The sequence below is a fragment of the Stegodyphus dumicola genome, chromosome 7 (genome assembly GCF_044657685.1).
Source record: "Stegodyphus dumicola isolate Sdum_Otavi_A_Nest chromosome 7, ASM4465768v1".
Taxonomy (NCBI): Eukaryota; Metazoa; Arthropoda; class Arachnida; order Araneae; family Eresidae; genus Stegodyphus; species Stegodyphus dumicola.
Window position 1 is genome coordinate 34,864,873 of NC_140774.1, and position 12,552 is coordinate 34,877,424.

The 12,552-nt window shown below is 30.2% G+C and overlaps 1 protein-coding gene across 1 annotated transcript in view; it reads right to left on the reverse strand.

Moving 5' to 3' along the window:
• The window catches only part of LOC118188978 (polycystin-1-like protein 1), a 601,848-nt gene that overhangs the window by 57,522 nt on the left and 531,774 nt on the right, over nt 1-12,552 (reverse strand). The window contains exons 29-33 of the mRNA XM_085820080.1: nt 11,527-11,740; nt 3,227-3,283; nt 2,924-3,133; nt 1,564-1,742; nt 1,201-1,417 (exon numbers count right to left, since the gene is read on the reverse strand). Of these exons, the coding sequence (XP_085676206.1) occupies nt 1,201-1,417; nt 1,564-1,742; nt 2,924-3,133; nt 3,227-3,283; nt 11,527-11,740 (877 nt within the window). The remainder of the gene's footprint in view (nt 1-1,200; nt 1,418-1,563; nt 1,743-2,923; nt 3,134-3,226; nt 3,284-11,526; nt 11,741-12,552) is intronic.

The window sequence follows — 12,552 nt, forward strand, 5'->3', positions numbered from 1 at the left end:
TGGGAGATTTTCTTTTATTTTGGTTTCCGTTAGACTGCTTCTGAGGTGATTACTTGAGCAGAGATCTAATCATTGAAAGTGAAAAATAATTTTTTTCTGTTTTGGGAAAGAAAACTAGATGGAATAAAATAATTTGCATGTTAACATTTAAAGAAGAAAGTCTAACTACATGAATCAAGATCTCTGAGCAAATTGCAATATACAACTTACTCCACAATTTTGTTACAACTTGCCCCATCGTATGGTTTCTGACATTTTTATTGATGTATAAAGAAATACTTTAATTAGTAAAAAAATTAAAACAACATTTTGAAACTTAACACACAGACAAAATAAAAAGGTAAAATCATTTAAAAAAAAGACCAATTACCTTACCTTAATTCAAAATTTACAAAGTATCCCCCACTTCATTACCTATCTAAGACACAGTACGTTCACAGCCTCTCAATACCTGCTTCGGTGGGGCACTAGTTGCGCTTATGTAATACGGAAGTTCATAAGAATCAAGTTTAATGAAAATTCTTATCAAGAATTTAAAAAAAAAAAACACCACAATACATACTTATTCCTGTTACAACTAGCCCCTAGCTCCCCAACATATTTGCAGTTATTTAATTGAAATATTAAATAAATATATCAAAATAAATTTTACTTTAAATCCAGTAGTAATTAATAGATTGGATTCATTTCAAATGTATGATAGGAGATGTTCACGAGAACAAAACAAACAATTAACTGCACAGAAAATTATATCCATAAATAGATGACATTTTATAGGAAAAGCAAATTGAGACATTTTAGTAATAATTGCTGCCAATTATTATCTAGCAATTTGCTTGAATGAGTTTGAAACAATTAGAACTAAAACTCAATAGATAAATCTTATGTGATCTTCCCAAAACTCAACATAGCAACATAGTGTTGCTACATCTAATTATGTGAAAACAGACATACAGGCAGTTTTAAAATATTTCAATTAGTTTTTACAATACTAAATGCTGAAATAAACTAATGTATTTGAAGATACTTATTTTGAAATATTTCATAACTAGATAGTATATAATAGCTATTTAAAGAAATATAAGAAGATTATTAAAAATATAACCCTTACTTAAATATTTAATTCATCAAACTCAATAGAATAATTGTTTGTATAAGTCTAACAAAGTTTATTAGCATTCACTACTTACAGAAGCTTACCTGATAGGTATGGTTGCGAGGAAAATAAACAGTGAAATTTAAATAATGTTCTGTTTGTTCAAACTGGTCATCAAACAGCAATGTTAACACTAGAGAAACTATTGTGGTATGTGAATCTTTTAATAACATCTCATTGTGATACATAGTGATGTAGTCAAACTCCTGAGCTATCAATAATGGATATTCTATAGACTGCAAGCAATCAAATGACTGACATCTAAAAAAATAAATAACAAAAATCAAGAATATCTTACCCTATGAATAATACTAAACTTTGACATTTTAAAACATAATACCAAATTATAATCAAACATAATTTTAAAGCAAAATAACATTTAAAAAACCAAATAATAAAAAAATTACCTTTTGATTCTACTTTTTTCTTTTCTGGACTTTAAAATAAAACCATCTATTTTAACTTTTGTTTGTTTAAGTTGCAAAAAGAATCTATTCTCTTTCAGCAGGTACAAAGCTCGAATAAATATATGAGGTACTATGATATCAATGGGATCTTCTATTTTATGCCTTGTCAACATAATTTCCTAAAATTACAAATATGTAACAAAAAAGTAAATATTTTTCCGTTTTTTTTAAATATCTCTGTATTACATAAATTTCATATGAAATGAAATTAATAACATAAAGACAACTCAGTACGATCAAGTAGATATCACACATGAGCCTTAAAGATAATATTCAGAAAGAAAGTGCTACATTAATTTTGATAGAAGAGTCAGTAGTCAAAATTATTTGCGTTAATTTCAAGAATAATAAATTATTCAGATTTGTTGGCACTGATGATTCTGTACCATAGTGTGAATATTCTGGTAGGAAAAATAATTTTTTTGCAGTTAATTTATAATTCAGAAGATTCATGTATCCTTTAAAAATGTTAATAAAGTAATCATACAAATATTATGATATGCGTTTGAAATTAAAAATAACACAATCTTTATGGCTTCAAAAATTTATACAATTTTTTGTAACTGATAAGATGGTAGGAAGTCTCAAATCTTAAAATGTCAGAATCGGCAGTGTTGATAACATCAGTAGCTGAAAGTTAAAGCAAAATGTCCTAACATCTGTTAAATTGTTATTCTTATAGCCCAACAATGTGATTGCTCCATGCCCTTAAGTTAAAGATTTCTTACTTGCACTCCAAACATCTAGCCATGTAATTTTTTTCACCACTAACCAGGTGGAAAATCTCATGAAAAGACAATGATTGCAGTACCACCATGATGTAAAGAGGGCTGTACTTAAAATTTCTTATGCAGCGGACAGCTGATTTCTACTGTAAAGGCATGTATCTGGTTAATGGAATGACTACTTAATGCCAGGAATAATTTCTTCAAAACAGAGAGAACGTACTTGGTCATTGCGGATAAAAAACTTCTGCCATAAAGGCATGGTTGAGTTGCTTTGCCAGAGGGACTATTTGCCAGACTTATTTAATGCTTAATGACAGCAGTAATTTAGTCAAAACTGAATGAACTATGCTCTACAGCCACACAGACCTTGAGCTAAACACCTTAACTTCACAATTTAGATACCCATTCTTTCATTTTAAATATGCATTTGAATACACAGTGTAACATGGACTAACTAGTTTATAAAATAAAATAATGACAGCTCACCTTCTTAAGAAAACTTCATAACCTTATTAATTTTCAATAATATTACATGAAAGTAAAAAAAAAAAAAATAAATAAATAAAGTTTACCTTTATCTCATCTATTAAATATTCTCTTGATATGCTATTTAATTCATGATTTCTCACAGAATTAGACTGTGTTGCATAGCCTAATTTTGATAAGAATACCATTATTGCATATTGCAGTTTTGCAGATGCATAAGAACCATACAATCTTGATCTAAGGACATATATTTTCAAGTAGATGTTGTATGCCTTTTGAAGATCAAAAACGTTTATCTGAAAATAATTAAGAACAAATTACATAAGAAAAGATATACCATCAAAAAATGAAAAACTACGTAAAATAATGATACTTTGATACCTACTTACATTTTGCACATCAGAAATGATTTCACTTAGAGCAGACAAAGCTTGCACAGCTTCAACCTATCATTACAATATAAAGTTAAAATATGTTGCACAGTGCAAATTGTCTAATCTGACATTTCTAGCATAAAGTGGCACAATATAAATAACATTACAAAGCTACAGTTAAAAGTTAGTACAAGTATAACCCGCCTGAATTACCAATGCTGGTTGGTTTCTCTGCTTAAAATTCTCGATTTTAGACAATGGTGGAATAAAAATATAGATCTTCTAAGACAGCCATTTTTTGTTTCAAAATTGATTTTCTTTACCTCATTTTTCAAAGGCTAAGGTATAATAACTCATTTAATTCTTATGTTACAGAAATTTATTCTACGTAAATAAAAAATGATTATTCTTAACAAATTTTTTAATTACTCATAAATTTAAGGATTTTTGTAGGGAACAATACCTAAAAAAAAAAAAAAAAAAAAAAAAAAAAAAAAAAAAAAGGGAAAAGAGCAAATAATCTTATTACATTGTGACTAAATGATTTTTCTTTTCTAGTAAGGCAGCTATCTGTGTCAACCAGTTTGTCTGAATAACAATGCAGAATTAGCATTCAACTCAGCATTATAAGGAATATATTAATAAAATTATTGCCCACATTTTTTTAGTTAAATGGAAACCCATTGTAGTATTGTATGGAAATAACTATGGATGTTTTTAAAGGTTTGGAGGGCTTTCCCTTCATTCTAATCATTAAAAGTAAATGAAGTCACAACCTATCTAGAAAGGTATTATCACTATTTACTGCAGCAAGAAAATATCCAGTAACAATAATTAAGATAAGGAGGAACTTGAAAATTCTAAGAGAAAGTGATGCAGCTGAGGAAATAAAATTGCTAAATACTGTTGGTCACGTTATACTCAATTCTCTGTATCAAACAGACTAGTTGCTTGGGGTTTTTCTCATGCATAATACAGGGGTATGAGCTGGTTTCTCTTAGAAAGCCCTTTGGAAAGCCAATCTTTCTAAAGGAGATGGTATATAAGAAAAACATCAATTCCCTATAGCCAAACAATTATTCTATAGGGAAAAAAAGCTTTATGATGAGTACGCATAGCTTAACTGTAAATTCAGAAATGCTTCTTTTGGTGATAATTATCTGAAATTTGGATCTTTGTATTATCGCCCTGCATTGCATTTAAAGAAATTAAATAATGAAGAGATTGTATGAATGATTTCCGCTCCGTGAAAAAACAACATTACTTAGAACCATCCAATTTTGAATAATGCAGACCTCCACCCGAACATGGGCAGCTGGAAGCCCGAATTTGGAATTTGTTTTATTATCTATTTCATATTTTGTAAATCATAAACGAAATTTTGATTAACAAGCTCAACGGTTTGAAAGCGAGCAGTAGCCACACTGTACGGAATAAGACATTTTTATATATCCAGCATGAGACTGTCTATTCGAAGTTCTAAAGATATGCTGTTTTTAAACATTTTGTGAGCTGTTGAATGGAATAGTAGGTCGCGTAAGCGAAATGAATGTGATATAGTATAATAAAAAAAGTAACCATACAAAAGGTTAATAATAAAAAGACAAAAACAAATTTTGTAAAGCTATCTTAGTAAGAAAACTGAACATCGTTATGATGAACCGAGAAAAATACTGAAAAATCAGAAAAATATATGTCAACAAAACGCTGTTTGGGGAATTCTAAATCACTCATTACCAATGACTTTTAATTTGCTTTGCCTTACAAGTTTCTTTCTTTCTTTCTTTCTTTCTTTTTTTTTTTTTTTTATTTCTGTTGTCTCCTTCTCCTTGTAGAAATATAACAATTAAAAACACAGTTATGAAAAACTACCATTGAGATAATATGGTATAACATTAACAGCAGTACAGTATTTTTAGTAGTAAAAATTTAAATAAAAATTGCACAATTGTACAAATGAAATCGTATAATGCATAAAGGAAAATTTTAGCAGTTTACTCTTAGACATATTGTCATAAGTTTCAGATAAATATTTCCATCCAGAAAAAGTAAACTTGCTTAATACATACACATTTATATCACTAATAATAACAGGCTGCTAAATTATATTTAAAGCAAATGGTCTTTTTAATAAATACTTTAAACTCTTTGCTCCCAGCATATCATGCATGATATGCTTCAATTCCCTTATGTTCCTACCCAGGGTTCATACAATTTTCTGCACACGGAAATTAAGTACTTTTAAGGACCATTAATGAAAAAAAATTAAGGACCTATGAGCAAATGGGAAATGAATAAATTCAATTAAAAATATTGTCTATGCCTGAATTTCACTTTTGTAATACCATCCTAAAAATAAAATAGATTCCTAAGTAGTACGCATTATTACTAAACATGAATTAATGAACATAATTATTAATAAGTTTGAGAATAAAATAAACTTTATGCAATTTATCATTAAATATTTTACACTTATAATAGTTGGACATATTTGAAAGAAGATAAGTCACATTTACGTTCTACTAACAGATAGATTTATGTTGATTTTTTTTATGTCTCATTTTGTCACATACTTGGTCAGTCTATAGCAGCAGTTCTCAACCTTTTGACTAACACGTTTAAACAAAAATTCAAAACCTTTAGTATCACTGCTACAAAGCACTAGTACCACCACCACTCTTGAACAAAGCTCAGATCGCATAAATCTACAATTGTTAGAAGAAAAACTCAATCAGGATGTTGGGGTTTTAATTTTTGAATTTAATATTTTTAAAATTTATTTTAATAATCATCCTTTGTGTCGTAACTATTCGGTTATTGCACTGAAATACTTATAAAGCGCCTGCGAACAATTTTACTTTGTCTGTATTCCTTATATATCACTCTCTTACACTCTCGTCATTGTGACGTACCATCTGTGTCATCTGGTTACTTTCTGAAATTTGCATATGATCCTTGAAGATGTGTGTAGTGATTTTACAGGTGATATATTTATTTTAGAGTTCGATTTCCGCGTGACTCCGAATTATCCTTAATTTATGGACATGAGTGTATTTATTAATATCTCTTTTTTTTTTATTAAACTTTTATGATTTTTCCTTTCACATTTCGAAATTTAGGTTCATTCCAAATAAAATTTACCAATTTTTTGTGTTTTATTTTTTAAATTACTATTTTTAAATAAATTTTATAAATTTTTTGAAAAAAAATTTGAATTATAACTTCTGAAATTTTTACCATCATCTTAAAGTAGGTGTATTTCTAAGCATACCTGCAAAAATTAGACTGTTTTATTCAAAATTTTCTAAGATATCCACGAATTTACATATTTTCGCATTTTGAAATTTGGCATCTTTTTTTTAGCGATAATAATGTCAAATGTGGTTTATGGATTTTCAGTTTGGTTCAAGTCTCAGCTTAAAAAATATATATATATATAAATATAAATTTTTATATTATTCCTCTTAGAAAGAATGTTTTAAGAAGCTAATTTTTCTCTCACGTTATAGATTGTATAAAAAAACATGATCTTTAATTAGATTTAGATTGTTTCAGCCGATATAAGAATCGGGTCACTCGGTGGTACAGAATAAACACTGCTGGACTGTTTTATTTCTTTGTCATTTAGCAAAAAATTTTTTAATTTAAATATTTATCCTTTGGACTTTGCTCTATACTTTGTTTATAGTTAAAATATCTAGAAAATGAAAAGCTGTCTTCAACTGAAATGCAGTTGATGCAATTGATATTTTTAAAAAAATGACAAGAATGCAAAATTTATGGAAGTCTAGCAATCGAAAAATCTTAATTTTTCTTGTGTGAGCACTGAAAATAACTGTAGAAAGAAAGAAGAAAATTTAAAGAGAAAAGGAAGCAAAAATTTGGAGGGAAATTTGGCTGTCAGACATACCAAGATGTTTCAAAAAGTTGAATGCTTTTGAATACACTTTCAGGATACTTTAAGGAATTTAGGTGTTCAAGCAGAAAACACTTGGAGGTGTACACCAGCAAATACCATCAATTCAGCTTGTGTTAACAGAAAAGACAAAAACAATATCATTGCAGATTAAAGTGAAGAGCAACTGGTTTTAGACTATAATGGTTCAGTTTTAGACTGGTAGTTCGGTCTGAGGTTCGAATCCCACAAACGGGCTGGCTGCATGGGCGTTTTGATGGTTTCCCCCATGTCTAACGTGTATACGAACCAGTTTCCCTTAGAAAGTCCTCCACGAAGGCATCCCTAAACTTAGACAGATAGCCCTAGTGTGCTTTGCCATAACTAAATAAACCAAAACCTCTTGATGAAACCAGCCTTTCCTTTCATCTCATACCTTCAAAATGCTAACCGCTAAAGATTGATAACGGCTCTGACTTAAATACTGATGAAATGGATTGAATTCGATTATTAGGTTATGGAAAGCAGGGCTATCTGCCTAAAAGGAAGGATGCCTTCGTGAAGAACTTTCTAAAGGAAACCAGCTGGCATACACGTTACACATGAGAAAATTCCACAAAAACGGCCATGCAAGCAGTCCGTTTACAGGGATTTGAACCCCGGAGTGAACTATCAGTGTTCAGCGACTTTGCCACTCGACCGTTTGTGGGCCTTTATGAAATGGAAGGAAATAACTTTATTTAAAATGATTGTCAGAAATACCAAGATCTTTCTAAAAGTTGGATGCTTTTTAATATACTTGCAGAATGCCTGAAGAAAAAGAGTAAGAATAAAGCAGAATGCCCAAAGAAAAACTGTTTAAATCAGTGTATGCCAGTCATTCTATGTTAAATTTCAGTTATACATCTCTCTTATTTATATATCTTTTCTGAACAGAACACTAAAAGGCGTGTTGACTGTGCTTTACTGTATTTTCTCTTTTAATATATGCAGTTTTTAAATGCTTCGTAGTCTGGGTCACAAAGTATTCTTCCGAAAGAAACACAATTCAAATAAATAAAATCAAATTCTGGAAAATTTATATTTATAAATATATTTACAATGCTCAGTTCGAATGAATAAATAGAAAATTTTAAAATAATTATCCGAAGAGACAATGCAACACTAACAATTAAAATAAAAGTCTAAAAATTTAAAAATTACCTAAATAGTAACTATGACTAAAAATATAGTACAAAGAAAACTATTTGACGCAGTTCGAATGAGTAAATAGAAATTTTTAAAACAGTTATCCGAAAGAAACTATGCAACGTAAACAGTTAAAATGAAATTCGGAAAAAAAAAAAAAAATAAATTGCTTAAAAACAATTATAATTAAAAATATAATATAAAGAATATTATTTGAAAGAAAGAAAGACTGAGTCTTTTTTTCCTCTCACGCACTATGTAAAAATGGAAATGAAAATAGGTTGCCACATATTAAGAAGTTCAACAAGTGAACTAGTTTTGGCGCAAATTGAATAAAAAGCACAAATATAAATTGTTGAATTTCTCCCTAAATTTCGCACCGAATTTTACAAAATTTAATATTTAGGCATAATTTGAGTCGTAGAATCAAAATATGTAAAAAAATTGGTATGTTATTTCAGAAAAAGTTCGATTTTGTGTCAAAATATCTATGTTAGAATAGTGCTATATATAAATCTAATATATATCCTAAGTCGCGCTTTCGAGACATGAAGAATGCAATTTGAATTTCGTGAATCGACTCAGTAGAACGGGAGATATAGAACTGCCCCCCCCTTTTTTTTAGCAGCATACCTATGAGAGTTTACTTGATCTGGTAAAGTTAAATAGTCCAAAACCTCCGACAGGCATTATGCAAATTATCGCTATGGCCAAAAGTAATTACAATATCAGACAAAGGTTTAAATAAGCCTCTTATTTAAAAAGGATTTAGAACATAAAGGCATGTTCTGATGCTAACAAAATCAATTGCAGCTCACGGTGATGCAATTAAACAAGAACAGTCAAATTCAAACTAAAAATGTGGACTATTGGCCAAAGATTATAAAATTTTATTTTAATTTATTCTGGCTCAGTAAACTATCATATGAGGAAACAGAAATGGGAAAATTATAGTAAAGGCTGAAATCATAAACAATTGGGTAATTTACATAATAATAACTGCACATATCTTTGAAGAATCATTTTCTTTATGTATTCGGTTTCTTTCTTCAACACGTTTCCATTCCATTTTATAATTTTTGGATTTAATTACGGATTTCTGTTATTCTAAAAAACACTAAATACATTTAGAATGTATAGAAAAAGTGGCTAATTTTATTTCTTTAGTAATATGAACATTCAGAAGAAATATGAAATATATATGGTAAAGGCCCGTTACAGAGCTGGTGTGGCAGAATTTTTAGAATTTAGTGACACACAGAACAACAAAATCCAGAAATGGCAAATTATAACTCATGAACCCATTCAAAAGATTTACCATATATACGGCAGTGAATCGCCAAAAATATTCCTCCAAAATGCTAATATAGCAGTTGTAAAAACAGACAGAAATTTCAGATGATTAAAATTAAGGACCTTCTGCTGATTTTGGCCAAAATTTAAGGACTTTTAAGGACCAAAAATCGATTCCAAAAAATTTAAGGACTTTTAAGGACCATACGAACCCTGTATTATTTCCTCTAAAAAACTAAAAGCATCAAAGCATATGTACAGGAGCGACATACTATCCTTCTGACTTATACAATCTGCTTGTAGTCAAATCGTGATAACATTTCAACAAAAATTATGTCTAGCAAATCTCAAATATGATTAGTAAGACTTCTAACTATTACACAATATATACATCATCTAGTGCATTAATTTTTACAATGAGAAAGCAAATGGAAAGTTATGCTGTGCAATATTTTAGCACTTCAATCAAAAAAAAAAAAAAAAAAGGGGGGGGGGGAAGGAGAAACATTACAAATTTCAAAATTTAAAATTTCTATTCGAATAAGGTACTAAGGAACCGTATATACCCGCGTATAAGTCGAGATATTTTGGACAAAAAAAAAAAAAAAAAAAGGCTTCAAAGTGCAGGCGTTGACTTAAACACAGGGCCATAAAAAATTAAAAGAATCGGAAGTTCAAAAATTTCTTTATAGAATGCAGTTGTTTTCTTCCCGCACTCAAATTGGATGACTTATCAAATAAGTCACTTACTTGAAGTAATTTCATGATTTAAATTATGTGACGAACTAATCACAGAGTTTCATACTTTAACTAGAGTAAGTTTCGATTAAACCAAAGAATTTTCGGCCCCCGAATAACCGATCAATATCGAGAATAAAAAAGTTTTGCCAACACGCCAAGAAAAGAGAAATGCAGATAGTTTTTATGTACGTATAAGTCTTTATAATAGTTATTGTTCATTCATGAAATACTTTTGTTAACAGGCGTACACGTCAAAATTAAAAAAAATAGCCCACACAATAACTGAACAGTTTTGAATATTTCTTTTAACTTTTAAAAAGGGAAAATGCAGATAGATTTTACGTACGCGAATCTTTTCCAGAACAAATTCTAGAAGGTTACTATATACGATCATTTTTCTTCAATTATCCTGCGTGTTGGATATGTTGGCGACACTTTTGCCTGAGGAAGTGACAAAACACCTAAAAAAGACTGTGGCTGTAATTCTGGGAGGACTGACATCCGTCATTCAAACCCTAGATGTCTGCCTCAATAAGCCCTTCAAAGTAAATGTTAGAAAATATTGGGCAGAGTGGATTAGTTCCGGTCGACCAACATTTACAAAGGGAGGCAACATTAAGAAGCCCGATATTGCATTAATTGCTCAGTGGGTAAAGATGCTTGGAACGAAATACCCTCTGAAATGATTATAAAATCATTTAAAAAATGTTGTATTAACAACGAACTAGACAGCACGGAAGATGATGCTGCTTTTGAAAGTGAAAATGATGACAAAGGCTCTAGTAGTGATTGTAACAATACAGAGTTCGAGACTGAAAATATGTATGATGACGAGCCAATGACAACAGAAGAGTTCTATGAAATGTTTGGCGAATTGGACCATGAATCGGATGTTAAAGGATTTTGATTTTGCTTATTTACCAAGGTATTTTTTATCGTATATTTACTTTTTTTTTCCTCAGATGATTTTGAATACATGTAGTACTTTAAAAAAATGTTTCGAAGTTTCTCGATCGATTGCGGAAGTGGGGGGTTGACTTATTCGCGGGTTTCTTATTTTCTACGAATTTTTTATGTCGAAGTGGGGGGGGGGGTCGACTTATACGTGGGTATATACGGTAATACTTTCATCTATCATTAATACTGAATAGAAGTTATTACAGACATTCTCATTCATTAAGAGAAAAAATATCTTTACCTTATTTAATATTTTCAGATTGTTAATAACTTCAAAATATTTAAGTCTGATTTTTTCTCTCAGAATTTTTCCATCAGGATCTGCTGGAAACCAGTCATCTAAAACATTGTTCAGAGATGATGACAAAACATGAATTCTATGCAAAGCAGCTTGATTCCTTTTCGCTCCTAACAATTTCTTTAATTCAGATCCAGGATGAAATGTTTCATTATAGCTAATAACAAAACATACATATTTATTTTGAAGTGTATTTGCGAAACAAATTATAAAGAGCACTGTACAGTCAAAAGTTGTTAATTCGGACACACATAATCCGAAACGATCTATAATCCGGACATCAAAGCCACAAACTTTCTGCGCATGCATCGCGTTGACGCATGTGCGTAAGACCTTTACGGCTGCGAATACACATGTGCGCATGCACATAATACGTTTACGAATGCGTGTTTAATGTATAACAGACGGTATAAGCTAAGCTAAAATTATCTAATTCAGTTAATGTTGCAGATTGCGTTGTTCCTTAATCTTCAAATTGGATCCGGCTTATTATTTTTTGCAGACTGTTAGAGCAATTTTATAAAAGTAAGCTTGAACTTTCGATTATGTTAAATAGAATTTACGATATATATTTACTAATATGTAAAGGATCTACAAAGCGAAAGTATGTTTCGAAGTCCATTAAACAAAAAGTGGAATTGCTGCAAAACATGGATAAAGGAATATCCTTCGTTTCTCTAACCATTCCGAAATCTGTTCATCAATTTCATGCTGCTCAGCGGCGGGGAGGGGGGCACGCTATGAATTGGAAGTTGATCTGTCAGCACTATCCTTATCTTCAGGGCAGATGTTTTTATTTTATTTGGCTTGTAATTCCTTACTAAATGTAGTATTTTATCTCGATTTACTCTGTCTTTGATATGATTTAAATCAAATTCTTCGTCATTATAATTCACTTCAATAGTGAAGGAACTGACACAGAGGTTATTGAGAAGGAAAAAATTTCGATTGACAAATAGTCGCTATTCT